This window comes from Fonsecaea nubica (assembly GCF_001646965.1).
Source record: "Fonsecaea nubica strain CBS 269.64 chromosome Unknown Scaff28, whole genome shotgun sequence".
NCBI lineage: Eukaryota > Fungi > Ascomycota > Eurotiomycetes > Chaetothyriales > Herpotrichiellaceae > Fonsecaea > Fonsecaea nubica.
This window is the reverse complement of record NW_019173701.1, coordinates 152,419-171,388: the sequence shown is the minus strand read 5'-3', so window position 1 is coordinate 171,388 and position 18,970 is coordinate 152,419. Positions and strand designations below refer to the sequence as shown.

The 18,970-nt window shown below is 51.7% G+C and overlaps 6 protein-coding genes across 6 annotated transcripts; 4 read left to right on the top strand and 2 right to left on the bottom strand.

The window, feature by feature from the left end:
* Positions 1-1,157: 1,157 nt before the first annotated feature.
* Positions 1,158-3,249, bottom strand: AYO20_05051 (hypothetical protein; the record flags this gene model as incomplete). Its single annotated transcript, XM_022643345.1, has 5 exons — positions 1,158-1,520; positions 1,574-2,764; positions 2,816-2,967; positions 3,022-3,127; positions 3,187-3,249. 5 exons carry the CDS (start codon positions 3,247-3,249, stop codon positions 1,158-1,160), a joined length of 1,875 nt encoding a protein of 624 aa, XP_022500682.1.
* Positions 3,250-4,061: 812 nt separating this feature from the next.
* Positions 4,062-5,879, top strand: AYO20_05050 (phenylalanine-tRNA ligase, beta subunit; the record flags this gene model as incomplete). Its single annotated transcript, XM_022643344.1, has 1 exon — positions 4,062-5,879. The coding sequence occupies one exon, from the start codon at positions 4,062-4,064 to the stop codon at positions 5,877-5,879; it is 1,818 nt and encodes a 605-aa protein (XP_022500681.1).
* A 216-nt stretch (positions 5,880-6,095) lies between these two features.
* On the bottom strand, positions 6,096-7,249 carry AYO20_05049 (40S ribosomal protein S3; the record flags this gene model as incomplete). Its single annotated transcript, XM_022643343.1, has 4 exons — positions 6,096-6,250; positions 6,311-6,608; positions 6,683-6,996; positions 7,096-7,249. 4 exons carry the CDS (start codon positions 7,247-7,249, stop codon positions 6,096-6,098), a joined length of 921 nt encoding a protein of 306 aa, XP_022500680.1.
* A 2,133-nt stretch (positions 7,250-9,382) lies between these two features.
* Positions 9,383-11,667, top strand: AYO20_05048 (hypothetical protein; the record flags this gene model as incomplete). The annotated part of the gene is made up of 8 exons (XM_022643342.1): positions 9,383-9,780; positions 9,829-9,886; positions 9,936-10,071; positions 10,127-10,567; positions 10,618-10,769; positions 10,819-11,084; positions 11,139-11,215; positions 11,264-11,667. 8 exons carry the CDS (start codon positions 9,383-9,385, stop codon positions 11,665-11,667), a joined length of 1,932 nt encoding a protein of 643 aa, XP_022500679.1.
* A 2,197-nt stretch (positions 11,668-13,864) lies between these two features.
* AYO20_05047 (hypothetical protein) lies at positions 13,865-15,668 on the top strand (the record flags this gene model as incomplete). Its single annotated transcript, XM_022643341.1, has 3 exons — positions 13,865-14,032; positions 14,098-14,789; positions 14,843-15,668. 3 exons carry the CDS (start codon positions 13,865-13,867, stop codon positions 15,666-15,668), a joined length of 1,686 nt encoding a protein of 561 aa, XP_022500678.1.
* A 2,126-nt stretch (positions 15,669-17,794) lies between these two features.
* AYO20_05046 (hypothetical protein) lies at positions 17,795-18,486 on the top strand (the record flags this gene model as incomplete). Its single annotated transcript, XM_022643340.1, has 2 exons — positions 17,795-18,025; positions 18,085-18,486. The coding sequence occupies 2 exons, from the start codon at positions 17,795-17,797 to the stop codon at positions 18,484-18,486; spliced, it is 633 nt and encodes a 210-aa protein (XP_022500677.1).
* Positions 18,487-18,970: the final 484 nt, after the last annotated feature.

Here is an 18,970-nt window from a genome sequence, read left to right as displayed (position 1 = left end):
AACCACTTCCCCGTTCCCCTTGCAGTTTTTGTATGAATCTACCGAGTACCGAGTATATAGGGAGAAGAGAGGAGAGAGGAGAGAGCTGTGACGTTGTGACGCTGTGAACTGTGAGGCTGTGAGCCTGTGTGATAAGACCTATATAAGACTGTTGCTGCATACAGTATATACCGTTGGTACATATAGATGTACATGAATTTATACCCCCCATACCCTATACCCTATACCCTATACCTCGACGACGAGATGCGACGAGATCCCTGTGTATGTGCGTATATCCTATCTGTACGTCTATGCTATCTGTATGTGTGTATATTAGGTTCTAAATCCATATACAATCTGACGTTGTATGTACGGGAGTCACTGTGACTTACAAGGTATGCTTACTAGATACTGACAGACCGGGTGACTGGCAAGCACGCCGAAATAAACCCATCTGATGTCGTCGATATCGTTACTAGGCAGGCAGGCAGAAAAGATACGTGGACACAACGCGCACTGCAGAACAAGGAGGACGTTTATACCTCGTACACACCTCTCTACACCTCGGGCACTCTCTTTCGAATCAGTCTTTGGGGAAAATCTATCTATTTCTTCCTCTGCGTTTGTGCTGCGTGGTACAAAACAAAAAGGGACGAAGGGCGAAACAAAGGTCCGGATTCGCGACTCCAAAATATCTTCTGGCCCTCGATATCTGGAATACGCTCTCTCCTCTTCCTCTCTCCCTCTCTCTTTTTGCCCGTGTCGTCTGGCCATCATCCCTTCATTGGAACTCTTCCCCCTTCCCTGCCAATGTTTTATTCCCACGCGACACTTGGTTGATCTTCGTACACATGCACCCGTGTCACAGCCATGCCAGGCTGCGCCGCCCGTCCTGGCCGGCAGGAACAATCCCCCTGAAAGCCTCCGACCTGGGTTTGGCCTTGGCCCATGCCCTTCCATGACACCGGTCACATTTCCCGCCTTCCTCCAAAGATGGGAAATGTCCACTGCGAAGGTCTCCTGCCCAGCTCAGGCCCCATGTCGTCCTCTCGCTCCTTACCGCGCTCAATATGCTCGACGTGCTGGACAGGCCCATCCTCGTTCTCAATCTCATCACCATCAATCTCCCGCTCCCTCACCTCTACCTCCCTCACATCCTTCTGCCGGCGGAAGCACTACTGTCCGGTATCCATCCTCTCCCCGGACTGCTGAGCATACACATTATTCGTTCCACCCGCCGCCACAGTGGCGAAATACCGCACATCCACGTCTTCATCCTGTTGCAATTTCTCCAAATTTGACATGATTTGCGCAATCAATTCTTGTGCCTTGGGACTCGGTTGTGCCGTGGAATTGGATTCTTGGTCTCCTTGCTGCAGTGTCCCTTCGGCGGGTAACCGGCGGAGCGTCTCGATGAGGACGGCGTAGGATTTGGCAACATTGAACCGGATGTTGGGGATTGGGTCGGTGACGAGGCGGTCCATCATGGGGAGGACGCTTTCGGCTATAATATCGAGAGTTATCACTGGTGCGAGGATCTGACATTGAACTGTTAGCAAATCGGTCTGAAAATGGATCGAATGGGACTGACCGTGATGGCAAAGCAAGTTGTCATCCTGTACAAATAATTTGCTTGTTGGCTCATGGCCGTGACTTTGGGGATGATGCTTCGATTCGCCCATTCCACGCCAAAGACTTCCGTGAGCTTCTTCAGGTTCTGTGTTGCAGCGTCGCGAATTGAGAAAACAGTGTCGCCCAACCAGCCCATGCACAGCGAACTTAGCTGCTCGTCGAAGAATTTCATGCCCAATTGCTTCGCCAGCAAGGGAATGTATTCAATAATTGCAAGGCGCACACGCCATTGCTTGTCTTCTGCAAGCTGGACGATGGCTGGCAGGAGAGACTGAGAAAGCAAGTCGATACCGATCACATTGTTGACAAGTTCAAGTTTGGAGATGATATGCAGTCTCACGTCTGGGAACTCGTCCTTGAGCATTTGCAGAAACATGGGGAGGAGATGAGAGATGGTTTCTTCCTTGCCGAGAATTGGAGCCAGTCCACTGAGTTGGGTTCCGAGGGCGGCTCGAACATGCTGGTTAGGATCAGACACAAGGTCTTCGATCGATGTCATGATTTCGTTCAAGAGGGTCTCTCGGTCAAGGAGCCCGCAGAAGCCAGGGATTTGGCTGGCGATGGCGGTCCTGACTTCAGCCTCGCTATCCTTGAGGAGCTTGACGAAGGCCGGGACGAGATCTCGGGTGACAACCTCCTCATTGACAGCCTTTGCAATCTTCTCGAATTTCTCTGCCACCATGTATCGTACTCTCCAGCTCTTGTCCTCGAATAAACTCCTCAATGCGGTCAGCAAGACACCGTGACTCGGTTGCTGCTCCTTGGGAATGACTTCTGCAATGGAGATGAGGACTTCGACAGTCAGAAGTCGAACACTGTCTTGGTCATCGCTGGCTAAATGTTGAAATAGAGGGATCATCTCCTCGATCACAATTGGAACGGGAACCTCTTTCACGAACTTGGCCAGGTTGTTTGCGGCTTGTCGTCGCACCATGGGTGTCTCATCATGAACAAGGTGCCCAAATTGAGCCCTCAGAACTTGTTGAGAAGATTGGGACGCTTTTCGGTAGGGTGTTGTGTACAAGCCGGTCGCGGAAATCTTCGAGGTGAACCAATCGGCCTTCGACAGGCGGATCGTGAGGGGGATGAAGTATTCTTCGACTTGTCGTTCTGACAAGTCATTGCAGATTTTGTTTAGAGATTCAACGGCCTATCTCCCTTTAGATGACTTATGCCCGTAACCATGGAGAATCTTACATACCTTATCCCGCACCAATGGCTCCTCGATGGCAGCCAAGTTCTCCAGAGGCGCGAGGAGCACGTGACCATATTCAGGGCCGCCGACGTACTCGATGAAGTTTCCCAGCTCTTCAGCGAGTGCGGTAAGCACTTCATCTTCATCTTCCACGGAGTCTGGGCCAAAATGTCAGTTGTAGTTCCACGTTTGGGCAACGAAACAGGCCGCACCGTCCAAAAAGGGTATCAATTCCTCTCTTGTTCGTTCAGGGCCAAGGGCCAATGCAATGGTAGAAAGTCGGTGGATAGCGTTGAGGCGGAGAAGGACATCATCGTGCTGTTTACATGTCAGTCAAAGCCCAGGGTGTGGCGAGCGCCATGGTTATAAGGACATACCTTGAGTTCGTCAATCAGCACGGCGATGGGATAGAGCTCATCTCCACTATCTTGACTCTCCATTTCGGGTGTATCGTGGACACTTTATCAAGATTTCCAATATTGAGCTGGCCCTAGGGCAGGGACTTTCGGCAGGAAAACTGAACAGTTACTTCTGCGCAGATTTGGTTGTGATGCAGCGCGGACACGTCGTATTTGTAGCAGAGAGGGCCAGGTCACATTCTAATGCATACTTGACTGAGTAAAAGGCAGTTAGTATCCACCAACTCGCGAGACTTCAAAAGTTGTGCCTCGTGGCCTGATATGGACAGGCTGCGCGGTTGACCAGGATGAATGCGCCGGGGATGGGAGAGGCTCGACTCACAACAAACCAAGATACAGAGTCGATGCAGGTGTCGATGAGTTGGTGGGGTCTGTCACTATGATTTGCTATCCACAAAACAGTCAATGTGGAAGTAGAGAGAGGATTCGTAGGAGGGCAAATAAGGGTATTGTTGCTTTTGCAAGGTGGGATAATCAGGTTCGCTCAACGAGCTCCGTCATTCAAAGTGAACAAGTCGGGAACATGTGGCTGAAAGGGGCTGATTGATGCCAGATGCTGTGGCACAGCCAAATTCCTGTGGGCGCAGGACAGGCAAGGGCATCGCACTCTGCGTAGTGGCTGCGCCAAGACCCTCCAGATGACTCTTCCCTCTACAGTCTTTGCTGATATTGATTCCTTTAACTGAGCCGGGCAAAAAGATATCACTCTCGACCGCCTCGATCATAGTCTACCTACTTCCCCCACGCTTCTCTGTCTCTCTGAGGACTTGGACCGGCGCATTTGGGCCGACTGAAACACAGCTGGAGAAAATCTGCCTCAGAGCCTTCGCAAAATGCCAACCATCACAGTAGACAAGGCTGCCCTCTTCCAGGCACTGGGGAGGACCTACACGACAGAGGAGTTCGACGAACTCTGCTTTGACTTTGGGATCGAGCTCGATGAAGACACCTCACTGACAGAACGACCGATCGTCAACGGCAAACAAGAACCTCCTCAGCTAAAGATCGAGATCCCAGCCAATCGATATGACATGTTGTGCTTCGAGGGCATTCAGCTCATGCTGAACATCTTCAATCGCAGAGCACCAGCACCTAAATATGTTCTTAAAGCACCGCCCAAAGGAGAAATTCAGACCATTACAGTTTCCAAGGATTGCGAGAGAATACGGCCATACGTCTCTGGGGCCATTTTGCGAAACATCAAATTCGACCAGGCCAGGTACGAGTCTTTCATTGACCTACAAGACAAGTTGCACCAAAATCTGGCGCGCCAGCGGACTCTGGTGTCCATAGGAACGCATGACCTCGACACGATCAAGGGCCCCTTCACCTACGAAGCCCTTCCTCCCAAGGACATCAAATTCGTGCCGTTGAACCAGACCAAGCAAATGAATGGTGAAGAGCTTATGCAGTTCTACGAAAAGGACAAGCATCTGGGTCGCTTCTTGCACATTATCAGGGACTCTCCAGTCTACCCGGTTATCTACGACTCTAATCGCAATGTCTGCTCGCTGCCGCCAATCATCAATGGTGATCTCAGTAAGATCTCTCTCAACACCAAAAACGTCTTTATGGAAGTCACCGCCACAGATAAAACCAAACTAGAGACCGTCGTCAACATCATGGTCACTATGTTCTCTCAATACACCTCAGACCAGTTCACCGTCGAACCCATTCAGATCATCTCCGAACACAACGGGCAGTCGAGACAAGTTCCTGATCTTACCCCCCGCTCCACAGTCGCTGAAGTAGACTACATCAATGCCTGCTGCGGCCTTTCACTATCGGCACAAGAAATCTGCAATCTGTTGACACGAATGTCCTACACGGCACGCCCGTCAAAGTCGGACAAGAATCTGATCGACGTAGATGTGCCCCCCACACGTGCAGATGTCCTACATCAAGCAGATATCATGGAAGACGTCTGCATCGCTTATGGCTTCAACAAGCTGCCCCGTGCATTTCCCAAGGTCGGAGCCACCATCGCCGCTCCATTGGCAATCAACAAACTCTCCGACATTCTACGTCTCGAAGCCGCCATGGCGGGCTGGGCGGAGGTTCTTCCACTTATTCTGTGTTCGCACGATGAGAATTTTGCGTGGCTCAATCGCAAGGATGATGGCAACACTGCAGTGCGTCTAGCAAATCCAAAGACAGCAGAGTATCAAGTTGTTCGCACGACGTTGTTGCCCGGACTGCTGAAGACTATCCGTGAGAACAAGCATCATTCTATCCCTATCAAGATTTTTGAGGTCAGTGACGTTGCCTTTAAGGATGCCAGCCTGGAACGCAAATCTCGGAACGAGCGACACTTCGCTGCCGCATGGTACGGCAAAACGTCAGGCTTCGAGGTGGTGCACGGCCTTCTGGATCGTCTCATGGCTATGCTTAAGACGGCTTTTATCACTCACGAAGAAGGCCTTGAGATCCGTGGGGGAGACACAGGAAACGGAACTAAAATGGAGTACTGGATCCAGGAACTGGACGACGCGACATATTTCCCCGGTCACGGCGCCAGTATTCACGCAAGAATCGCGGGGAAAGAAGTTGTCATTGGGAACTTCGGGATCCTGCATCCAACAGTGTTGGAAAAGTTCGAGTTGAGATATCCAGTCAGTGTCTTGGAGTTCAACGTGGAGGTCTTCTTGTAGTTAGAACTAAGAGCCCAGGCATCTGCCCGATGCTGTTTAGATGAAAAATGCCCGTGACGTGTTTGTCTGTTCATTTACATGCATTCAAGGACTATTGAGTGTGGCCCATTTTCTAAAACAAGAACGCGCCTTGGAGTCAGGCAGATTTGCTCTCATTGCACAACCCTTTTTTTCCCTCGCCGGTTCATGCGCTAGGTATGATGCAGATGACCAGAATCACCAGTTGCCAGTAGCTCCGGTGTCGTCCATCGCCCAAACATCCACTCCAGCAGATTCGTAGACAGGCTGAGGTGGTGCCACGGCAGCGGGAACCAATGGCCCTTCAGTGGCACCATCGTAAACGCCCTGGCCAGCTGCCCCAACAGCCGCAACTGTAGAAGAAGCACCAACATCTCGGGATTCCTACTCCTGGGCGTATTGCTCCTCCCCACCAGCACCGTCCTGCTCCGCGTCGGCCGCCGCCCGCGCATCTTGCGCTGCCTGCTGAGCGGCCAGAGCCTTTGCACCGTAGTCCTGGCTCATTGGTTGCACGACGGGCTGTTCTTCCTTTGGTTCGATGATGGTGACGCTGTCGGGAAGAGATTTCTGGGGACCGGCTTTTCCTTCAGGGTCGGAGCCGCGCATGATCTTGACTTTGATGCCCAAGACACCCTGGCGGAGGAGGACGTGTCGGGTGGCGGAATCGATAAAGTCGTTGACGGGTTGACCGGAGTGGATCATGAAACCGTCCTATAGATCGGCATCAGTATACCATGATTGGATTTTCGAAGGTGTTGTTTGTGTATCTCATGGGTTTATCTTACCGTGAACTTCATACTCTTTGCTCGGGCAGCTCTCAGTTTACCGCTCACCACAACCTCACAACCCTTTGCACCACTCTCCATAATGAACCGCAAAACACCGTAGCAAGCCCGTCTGACGGCCAGGCCATTGAGCAACTTGTATCGGAGGGACTCGCACTGTGCGACGGCAGAGAGGCCACGGTTCTGGACTTTCGCGGCATATAGGGAGACGCTGTTCTCGGGGAACTTGAAGCGTTTCTGGATCAGCGAGGTGAGTTCGCGAATGCGTCGTCCTTGTTCGCCGAGGACTTCTTGGGTGTGTGTTGCGCGGATGACTTTGGAGGAAATGCCACGTTAATTTTCAAGCCTCACAGGGATGTCTGCTATCCAATACATCTCCTACAGGGAACGATATGGCGCAGTGGGAGACATACTGATATCAGTGACGGTAGGCGTGACTCGGACCTCAACACCAGAGTAGCCTTCCTCAGCCAGCTCGCGCTGGAAGAACTCGTTGAGTTCGGCATAGAACACACCGTCGGCGACGAACTTGCGACGCTTGCTGATAGCGCCTTGCTGGGTAGTCATGTTGGCGATCTGATCTGAGAGAACAAAGAGTCGATGTTGGCAAATTCGCAGTCCTGAAAGCCTGAAGGCCTCTGAAATTCAATGTGGGGGAGGATCTCAATTTCATGCCAAGACAGAATTTTGCAGTTGAGCGAAGTGCGCTACGTATCAGGCCTCAATACTCCGCACAAGAGAGTACTGCGGAGCATAAGAGCAAAGATATGACGGTTTCCACCAACATTGCGTTTGCCCCAACTACATACAACTCTGCGTTTGCCATCCATCCACATGAGGGCCTCGACAAAGAACATTGATCGGACAGCTCGAAGAATTTATCCATCTCAGCGCAGGCTGACTGCAGGCTCAGTGATACCAGGCTACATACGGAAAATAGTGCTTCACTAGACCATATGGGTGGCTCCCCAACGACGGTGTTTCGTTTTGTTTGCTGTGGTCGCATTATATGGATCACTTGATATCACAGCTGGTAAGGAGACTGTCGTCATTTTGACCTTTATATTGTAGCCCGAGGTTGATGAAGCCGAGAGCCGGTCCTCTAGATGCAGCCTTCCGTATGATTGTCGTATTTCTCTTCAGCGATTGCAGATGGGCTCCGGTCTGCATCGGATTCCCTTATTTCTGGCAAGCCTTTTGGTGGGTTTTGACAATGCGGCTGTGGTCAGCAGATCCCTGGGGAGAGGGCACAACCTCGCAGGATGTCTCACAGAAACACAACCTTCAGACTGAAGTCGTATAGATGACAAAGGTGATTCCCCAGACCTGGAAATTTTGTAGAATAGACTGAACACTGTTGCCTCTGAAGGGCTCTTTCCTTGTCCTGCAGTTGGCCGCTGATGTCAAGAGATGCTCTCGCCGTTATCGGAAGTGATAATGGTATCACAGTAGAAGGAGGAGTCCCCCGCCTCGTCCCACAGCGCGCGCTCAACCCGTCTCACATTCTGTTGACCTAGTATCGTTTGACGCGGGCAGCCATTAGCCCCCTTTGCTGCCATTGTCCGCGCCTGGGCCTTCATTGACTGACCGACGAAAAGTCTCTGCTGTTGAGTATCAAAGGAGAAGATGCAATTCGCAATGCAGAGTCTGCTCTCCACTTGGTCGCTGTTCTGATATCTAGTCAGGTACCCATGCTCAAATGCAATGATGTGCGGTTGCTTTCAGTAATTGCTCCAGATGACTTTTCAGTCCTGCTTGTGGTGGACCTGCTCTTGAACTGCTTCAACATGCAACTGGGCCAAGCTTGTTCGCCTGAGTCAAGCCGTGATAGTTTGAGGTATAGGCTTTTTGTTGCTCGAGACACCGTGTCTCAGTCCATTCATTATGCCTCCTCTTCAGTTGAGTAAATCCTTGTACTGCTGCGTCCAGATCTTTCTCTTCTTTGTGGTCAATTCTGCTAGCTCAAGGAGATCTTTGGCTGCTGTGGGTTTGGAAAGAAGCTGAACTGAGTAGGCCGGTTCATCCGCTTGATCGTCTTGGGTGGACGAAATGCTTTGTTCCTGGTCCAAAGACACAAGTTGGGAGATCTCGCAAATGACTGAATTCGTGACAGACGTGTAGTCAAATAAATCCTGGTTCAGCGTTGTCCTAGACCTCCGATACGTGGGCAAGTTAGACTCTGAGAGGACAAAGGTCAAGTGGATTCTGCAAGATACCTATCCTAGCCTGTCGAGGCTGTGGATGAGACATAAACCGAAGTGTTCCATGAAGCTATAGCACAAATAGACTCCTGCATATTGCAGTGGACTGAGTAAGAAGGGCTGGGCAGAGGCCAGGCAGATGCCGCGCGCTCCTTCTCATACTCTCTGCCTGCGCCCGCGCGACTGAATCTCTGTCGGCGACATCATCGTCGTCCGTCACCAAGTCCGGACCCACGACGACATCGTTTCCCCTCGTCAATCGGCCAATCATCCTTCTAGATCGCATCGTCCCAGTGACGCCTGTCGATGAGACTCCTGGTCACCGACTGATCCCGCCAAGTTTGATCCGGTGTGGCAGCAGCTTTCCTTAAATATCTCTTTCTCTCACCCTCTCACAACATTTCTTTCTCTCTCTCACCCTCCTTCAACACCTCAGTCACCTCACTTGACCTTGGGTTTTCATCAATCTTTCCAGCTGTGTTTACTCTTTGCAGTAAACATGGCTTCTCCCTTCAACACTGCCGATGTGGCATCAGCGCTTGCTGATATCACGACCACCAACGGTGTTGAGCCTCCTACTGGTCCTCCCAAGAATGAGGAAGCCATCAAGCTTGCTCGGGAATCTGGCTGGGTTGAACCAAAAGCAAACAACTACACTGCGAGAGCACCAACCACGGCTCTCGGCAGCGACCAGGCTCAGTTGGAAGTCGTGGCTGAAGAAAACGATGGTGCTGATGAGGTTGTGGTCAGCAGACACGCAACCAGCAACTGGTCCCACGATGCGGCGAAATACGAATGGAAGGAAGAGTACGGAGATGTTGGCCCAAGAGACGAGAAACTTGAGAAGGATCTCTTCCGTGGCGAACATATCAACCGCGCTGGCATCAAGTTCGACAAGTAAGTGATGCTCTCCTCGTGTGATGAGAACCATCTGACTCCTTTCAGTTTGACCACCGTCAAAGTCATGGTTGAATCCGAGACGCGTGTCAACCCGGTGTCTAGTGTGAGTTCATTCGTCCTTTCCAGATTCCTTGAATCTTACCTCTATCCAGTTCAAAGATGCCGGTTTGCACCCAGTCATTCTCGAAAACATTGAGCTCTGTGGATATCGCCATACAACCCCGATTCAGGCTTACACCATCCCCGCGGTGTTGACAGGTCATGATATGATTGGCATTGCACAGACTGGTAAGTCTTATCTCTTGCCCATGCTTCCTCTGGCTTTTGATTGACAGTATTGCAGGGTCTGGGAAAACCGCAGCTTTTCTGATTCCTGCCATCTCCAAGTTGATGGGTAAGGTCAAGAAGTTGGCTGCTCCTCGTCCCAATATCGGTCAAGGCTTTGATGTTTCTCGTGATCGAGTCCGTGCTGAACCACTCATCCTCATTGTGGCCCCGACTCGCGAATTGTGCTGCCAAATCTTCGATGAAGCACGCCGACTTTGCTATCGCTCAATGCTTCGTCCCTGTGTCGCGTACGGTGGGGCGCCCATTCGTGATCAAGCTGCTCAACTTCAGCGAGGTTGCGATCTGCTTGTCGCCTCTCCAGGTCGTCTGCTCGATTTCATGGGTCGGCCCGAACTCCTTTCTCTGGCTCGTGTTCGCTACACCATCATCGATGAAGCCGACGAGATGCTTCATGACGACTGGGGTGACGAGATGTCAAAGATCATGGGCGGTGGAGGTAAGTACCTATACCATTCGCTTTCTGTTTCGTGTGCTCACCTTGTTTAGATGCCAACACCGATGGCGATCATCGTTATCTTCTCTTCAGCGCAACTTTCCCCAAGCGCGTTCGGAAGCTTGCTGCTAAGTATCTTGCTTCTGACTATGTCCATGTCAGTGTCGGCAGAACCGGAAGCGTGCATGTCAACGTGAAGCAGCATGTATGTTTGAATCCCCCTTCCGCAGTCTACTGCCACTAACATACTTCAGATCCTGTGGTGCGACAAAGACAAGAAGATGAAAGCTCTCTATGACCTGTTGATCTCGATGCCACCATCCCGTACTTTGATTTTCGTCAAATTCAAGAAGACGGCAGACTTTGTTGACGACTATCTTTTCAACTTGGGCCTACCTTCAACTTCCATCCACTCCGACCGCACTCAGAGTGAACGAGAGGATGCCCTGCGTTCTTTCAAAGGTGGTTCGACTCCGATTCTCGTTGCAACTGGTGTTACTGCTCGTGGTCTCGACGTCCGGTAAGCTTGAGATATGGCACAAAAAGAGAGACAGACGTGGCTAACTCTCTGCAGCAATGTCATGCACGTCATCAACTTCGACCTGCCCTCGGCAGACCATGATGGCAAGAACGAATACGTTCATCGCATTGGTACGTTAGCGTCACCGGAGTCCATTTCACACAGCTTACCAGATATAGGTCGTACTGCTCGCATTGGTAACGAAGGTCTTGCCACTTCCTTCTACAACGACGGCGACGAAGCCTTGGGCCCATTCCTCACCAAGATCTTGCTCGAGACTAATCAGGACATCCCCGATTTCCTCGAACATTTCAAGCCTGACGGTGGAAATCTAAACTTTGACGAGGAGGAAGAACAGGACTTTGAGGACAATACTGGAGGTGGAGCTGGTGATGCTGCCGGTGATGCTTGGGGGACTGGCAACGATGCAGCTGGTGCTGGTGGAGATGCCTGGGGTGCAGCTGGTGATAGCAATACTGCCAGCAACGCTTGGGGTTCGTCTGGCAACAACGCCGCTGCACCTGCGAACGACAACTGGGGTGCATCTACCAACAATGATGCTGGCGCTGCCGGGGCCTGGTAAACTGGGTTTCGGGTGAACAACCACACTGTCTGCAGACAGTTGTGACTGCTTTCGCCTTTATGATCCCCCAGAACTGGATGCTTCTATTTGGTGTCAGGATTTCGAGGAAAAGGAAAAACACATCACGGCAGTTCACACAGGACTGTTGATATTGTCCCTCGACACAGGATGGCTGCTGTACCAGAAAGGACGAGTGAGTGGTTGCGCCTCATCGGTGCGACCTTTCCACTCGACGTTTTCTCGGGAACGGTGAACGAGGCCAGTTGTATGAGATTCAGACTTGAGAGTCTTCTAGCAAATGCAGAGAGAACAAGATGAAGATAGCTGCATGAAAGCATGAGTTGCTTCAACGCACAGCCGACGAAACAATTGCCCTAGTGACCGTTAGTTTCTTGAAACAACCCCAGTTCTGTTCCTTTGATCCTGGACGCTTGGCCACCCCGACTACCGACTAGGTGCATGGACTGTGTAGCTGTTCTGAGGAAAGTCGTATCAAGGCAGGCAACTAACACCGATTAAGGACTTGGAGGCGAGCACTCACCTTTCGGAGAGGTCTGGGGGGAGAGTAGCGCCTCGTATTTGGGTCATCACCTGTCAAAGAGACAGGCAGGCTTGCATATCGAGAGAGCGCAGTACGATGGTGTCAGTCCGCAAATGATATCTATTTAGGGTTAATGGAAAAAGGGCTTGCTACCCATCCAGGCAGGGAATGGCATTCATCATCTGAGCCATTATCCATCATGTCTGCCAGGTGCTTATCTTAAGTTGGCAAGCCACCAAAGAAGTGCATCACACCTGAGAAGCTGCGCTCTTATCTGAGATTTGATTCATCCAAGATAGTGATGTACCTTCAAAGAAGGATGAGGTGGTGCAGAAATTGCCATGCTGATCCACATTTCCAGACCTTAATCTTTTCCCTCTTCCTTGCTCTTTTTCTCTTTTTTTTTCATTTTTTTCTTCTTCCCCATGTCCATGTACCTAATCTTGCCGTGGAGGAGACACGACGTCAGAGGTGGAGACTCTTGAAGCTTGGAGTGCTGGCTGGAGGTTTTTGAGGGGTTGTCGAAGTTTGTTTCTGGGTGGGCGGTGGCTTGGTAGTTACCCTTTAGTGGGCCATGCTCGGAGGAGCAGGTAGTGACCTCTTGGACGGACTCTAGGGGCTTTCTAGGCGGGCTCTACCCGTTGCTACGAGTACGAATAGGCGCCTCTATCGAATCAGCTGCCTAGAATGGTGCCTGGAAGACATCTCCACGCCGACCTCCTCATACTCCAGGCCTGTCCTAATCGAAGGATTTTAGCTGGTCCGCAACGCACGTTAATTCAAGCCTCAACCGAAGTAGCCCGCATGATGGATCCCGATGATTGTCAACACCTGAAGCTCCTTCACCCATTCTCCACCCCTACAAAAGCAAAAACCATGCAAAGCACACGCAGAGCCCGGCTCCTCCCTGCTCAAAGTTGTCGCTCCCTGCAGGCATGGGCCCTTTACTACCTCGTTGCGTACAAGTTCGAGGAGACACGAGGAGAGTGACATCTGCTCGTGGCGGGCTGGACAATCCCATCCTCGTCTCTTTCGTCCACTCACAACCCATGCCATTCTTTTGACAAACTTCGTTCTGTCGCTTCTGCCCAATCGAACCCATTCCCCCCCCGGCGCCTCTATCGAAGATTCTTTCTCCTCCACCCACCAGCGGGTCCAGTTGGCATCATGGCTACCTCATCAGAATCCCCGCCACCATCGCCGAGAGTCCTTATCCTTGGACCAATGCTACCATACGCAGATCAAGCCTCACCAGCACTCTCGGCATCGGGGAAAGCTAGCCTTCTTTGCATCTTCCTGTTCTCTCTTGTTTCTTACTCTCTCCGTCTTGACCTCCATAAACCGTGCCAAACTGTCCGCTGCGAAGTTCAGCGACTCATAGCAGCTCTTAGTTAAACGTTCTGCTCCGACTGTCACTCCTTCCTACCGCATCACTAACGAACGGCACATGCCACCGATTTCCGATGTGGACGAAAGAGTGACCTCTTACTGCCTCTGTGTCAAACGGATTGTTCGTTACCGCAAGTGGCGCTGAGCTGAAATCAGTTGTTGCAAACATACACCAAATCCTCCTCTGCTCTACAAATAGCAGTATCCCCAATTCTCCCCAACGAGGTCCGAACAAAGAAGAGAAGTTGGATATCTCACGTTACAACCATGGCCAACAAAGAAGTCAACGTAGGGCCCATTGACGATGGCGATTTGCGCAGACACAGCGTCGGCACAGTCGAGATTCAAGACGCTCAAGGTCGGCGCAGGACGGTGCAGTTGGACGAGCTGAGTGCCGCCGACAGAGCTCTCGCCGAGCAGTTCGGGTACAAGCCGGTATGTGGAATGCGGATTACCCACGTTGTATAACCAGGAGCGAGGCTGTTCTAACCACCGCACAGGTCTTTAAGCGCGAATTTGGCTACCTCTCGACCTTTTCCTTCGCCGTCAGTATTTCTGGTCTATTTGCGACCACCGCTACCACGTTCGTCTTCCCGCTCGAAGCTGGTGGCTCTGCTTCAGTCGTGTGGTGTTGGCTGATCTCGGGTGCGGGATGTTTGTGCATTGCCTTTTCCGTGGCCGAACTGGTCTCTGCGTACCCAACCTGTGGTGGTCTGTACTACACTGTTTCTCGACTGGCTCCGAAGCCATGGGTCCCGTCCATCAGTTGGGTTGTCGGCTGGATCAATCTGCTGGGACAGGTCGCCGGGATTGCCTCGTCGGAGTATGGCTCGGCTCAACTCCTTTTAGCTGCAGTTTCCATCGGTCGCGACTTTCAATGGTTCCCCACCACCAACGAGACAGTCGGAGTCATGGCGGCGTTGACCGTGCTCTGTGGCCTCGTCAACTCTCTCTCAACCTATTGGATGGAGAAAATGACCAAGACCTATGTCATCTACCACTTTGGGGTGCTGATTGCCTGTGCGATCGCCCTCCTGGCCGTAACCGACAACAAGCATGACGCAAGCTACGTTTTCACTCATGTGGAGGGAAATGCTGGTTGGACACCCATTGGATGGTCCTTTTTGTTCGGTTTCCTATCGGTCTCATGGACCATGACGGACTATGATGCCACAGCCCACATTACCGAGGAGTGAGTAGTGCTCGCCCCTTTCGGCTCAAGAATTAGTATGCTAACCTTTGCAGAATCAACGAACCCGAGATCAAAGCGCCGTGGGCTATCTCCCTCGCTATGTTGTGCACCTACGTTCTAGGATTTCTTTTCAACATTGTTCTCTGCTTCTGCATGGGAGACGCGGTTGAAGTCCTCGCCTCTCCAATCTTTCAACCCGTGGCTCAGATTTTCTACAATTCCTTGGGCAAGGGCGCCAGCATCTTCTTCACCGTGTCGGCCTTTCTCATTCTCCAGTTTGTCTGCTGGACAGCCACGCAGGCGTTGGCTCGGACCGTGTTTGCCTTTTCCCGCGATCGGTTGATTCCTTTCTCCGGTGCTTGGACTATCATCAACCGATGGACTGGAACACCACTCTACGCCGTCTGGATCAGCATCTTCTGGTGCATTGCCATCAACCTGATTGCGTTGGGGTCGTACATTGCGATTGCGGGCGTCTTCAACGTGTGCGCCATCGCTCTCGACTGGTCCTACGTCATTCCCATTATGTGCAAGCTCATCTTTGGCAAGTTTGAGCCTGGGCCGTGGCATCTGGGCAAATTCTCGTTTGCTGTGAACGTTTGGGCGTGTGTCTGGACGACGTTTGTTACCATCATCTTCGTCATGCCAACCATCCGACCAGTGACGCCGGACAACATGAACTACGCTGTTGTCTTCTTGGTCTTTATCCTGGTTTGTGCCATCGTCTACTGGCTGCTCCGCGGCAAGAGATTCTACCACGGTCCGATCATTGAGGCAGAGATCCAGGACGGAGAAGTGGACAGCTCCAGCTCGGCAGTGGAGCAGGAGGAGAAGAATGGTGACCTTCGAGACAGAAACGCGACTCCTCATGTGGTCTAAGCGGGTAAGATTTGCGCACATGGACGTTGTGCAATGTCTATGGCAAATGGTCTTGGGCAGTATGATGAAGCAGTCTGCAGAGACGGGGATCGTGCAGGTGGAAGGGGATTATTTGGTTCCCATTTATGCCGGATGTCCAGCAGCATATAATCTGTTTATTTGAATGCGCAACCCTTACATACGACAATGATACCCTTGAAATGGCGGCAATTCCTTTCGATGGCCCCATTCGGTCTGTACCGAGTATTGTATAATTGACAAGGCAAAAGGCTTCCGAGCAGCGCGCCACGCTCCCATCGTCCGGTCCGGGTGACCGGCAGTGGTCAGCTAGGTATGTAGGTATGCGCTCCGTACACATGCAGTACTTTTCCATACATTAGGTGCTATTGTAGAAAACGTTGATTGTTTTTTTCCTTTTTTTTTTTTTCCTTTATGGCATTACAGAAAAGATTCAAGGCATGGTACAAAAGGTACCTGTGTGGGTGTAAGGATGGTCAAAACTCCACTAGAAATCTCTGCATACCAACGACCCAAATACTCAAATAGACGTTGAGACAATTGGCTTTTTTCCCCTTTCGTTTACGGCGATGAATGGTACTGGTACGCGTAAAATGACATCCACACTGCAAAGTAAATACCTACTCGCTTAGAAACATGTGTTGTTGATCTCCTGGCAGCCTGGTACCTAATGAGCTTGACTTGCTTGCTTGCTTGTATGGGTGTTCCTCGCCCCCCTATTTCTCCACAGCCTCGCGCTCCCTTTTTCGGGTCTGTTTTTTTTTCTTGTTTGGGCCTTGTCGTGAGTCTTGACACAGACAAGCTTCCACTCCGACCCGATTTCAACACTTTTTTTTCCTTTCTTTCTCCCCAATCGAGAAATAGATGGAACCTGAGTTTTTCTACGGGTATCGTTGTACGAACCGAGTAATACCCTTGGTGTTTAGTCGAAAACTATTTCCCATGAGGGGAGGGGGGGGAGGGATCTCTTGGGCGTGTGCTGGGTGGTGGTAATGCTCGTTTCCATCAGTTTTCTAACGTAAGTAAGAGGGGCACCCATGACGGTTCAAACATTTCAATACGCGCATGAAAAAAAAACCCCCCAATGTCTTTCCAAGCAAGTAAATTACACGGTAATGAATGATGCGTACATACCCCCCCACCCGCCCACACACACTTCAAGCTAAACCACCCGAACCGGATGGATAGATGGATACTCCACGTAACGTCCCTAGCGATCTTCAAGGGCCTCGCAGCCTTGCGTGGCGTACCAACACCGTCGGTGAGTTTGGCACATAAAAAAGGCGAAGTCACATGGGAATGAATGGGGAGTGAGATGGAGATGCGATAGAATGGGGTTGTTGAGAAAAAACATGGCAATGTTCCTCTCCACGCCTCTTTCTCTCTCTCGCTCCTTCTCTTCCTCTCTCGCGCACGTGCGCTATCTCCCGGTTTCCCAGCGAAAGATAAACCCGCGAGGGAGCGAGGGAGCGAAACGGAAAGAGAACCAAACCACAGGACCAGTCGTCAACCTGATCACGAAAGACGCAATGACAACAACCAGAATGGACGGTCAATGCAGATCACGAAAACAAAAGACTTTACAGGCAATACAACAAAACACAATTCAACTTGACACGACACAACACGACACAATTCAAATCAACTCAATGAGGATGGGGGAATGTCCATGCCAATGCGTTGAGACTGTAGACCCACAGAGCTATAAGAAGAGGCCCTCTCCTTCTCCCTCTCCCTCTCCCTGATTCATGCGGTCGTACCCATCTGGGATTGGCAACATTACACACACACACCCGCTCGCTCACCCTTCCCAACACTCACTCTTGACCACGGCGATCCATGTGCACGCAAATCACCCAGTACCCTTTGATGCCCTTCTGGAGCACGCCCGCCATCGTCGGATCCCACATCACTTTGGCAGGCACTGTTGTGAGATCGTTGCACGCCTGTAAGTGAATAACAGAAAAGTGGCGGACGACAACAAGGCTAACAAACTCGAATGATCTTGTGCGAAATAGTCAATATCTTTTGAACAAACCCCACCGGCTTCAATCCAAGATATGCGGTTCTCCTCGGTCGCAACCGCGACGATCCTCCCTTGGGTCGTTATGACACTGCTTGTCTCGGCGGCGCCAACCTGCATCAACGGTGTGGCTGTCAACCCCTCCGTCTGGCGTTCTGCGTCAGAACAGCCACAGCCGAACCAAAGAAAGGCTACTACACCAGGGGTCACAGAGCCAATTAACGAAGTACCAGTAGAGGAAAGCGATCGCGGCGACGGCTACTTGGGCCAATCCATCGTGTACAACAATTGCACCTTCACCGTGCACAGCAACATCGTGCACGGACCCCGTCCCGGCGTCGAGGGGCTCCGGAGGAGATCTACTCCATCTTCCAGCCCCAGGAGATGCTGTCGCACCCCTTCGCTCACGACCCGCGCTTGGGCGTCAGCTGGAAATTGTGGCGGACCGACGTCGAGAACACGTCGCCCGTCCAGTTCGAGTGGACCTGGCACGACGCCTTGCAGCGAACCTGGTACGATCTGAGCATGATCAACGCCGGAAACGCCGGGTGGCTCAGCCCCGTGGCCCACAGGGGGGAACCCATCGTTGGCGATGAGGATGGACTGGGCGCCTACGTCGGCAAGGTCGCCATCAAGCACGCCTTCAAAGTCGAGGGCATGACGTTGGTCCCGGAGGTCGTCGGAGGCAACTGCGTGCCACTGCACTGCGCGTCTGGAGAGGCGTATTGTACGGCCTCGTACAATGTGCACAACGACTGGGGCCAGCAGCATGACTGAGGGGAGGCTGTCGACTTGAAGTTGACGCTATGTGGTTGAGGTTGAGACTGGGCGGGGGATGACTGCGGGAGGTATTTTCCCGTGGAGTCGGAGGGTGAATGGCACACAAAAGTGATTTTCTCGTTCACGCTGGTCTCCTCTTTGAGTGTTTTGTTGGCAGGGATTCCTGGTTCCCGTTGTGTTGCCCTATGTGGTGAGGACACGAGCAAAGATGTCTGCTTCAAGGATGGATTTCGGGTAAATAGATCGCGGAATTGTGAGGGACAGGTTTGGTGTGTTGAAACCATAGACTTTGAGGGAGGAGAGCATCATCCACGGTATCATATGGCATGCTTGGGAGTTTTTTCCTTCGTTCAATCCGTTTTCAATGTTATTGTCCCAGAGCATTTCCCTGACTCGTCCGAGCATCGAGACCTGTCGACTCCCTTTTTTAATGGGCCTTGTCTCCGAGTTGAGGCAACAGGTCCCCGTGTGTGTCCTCCCA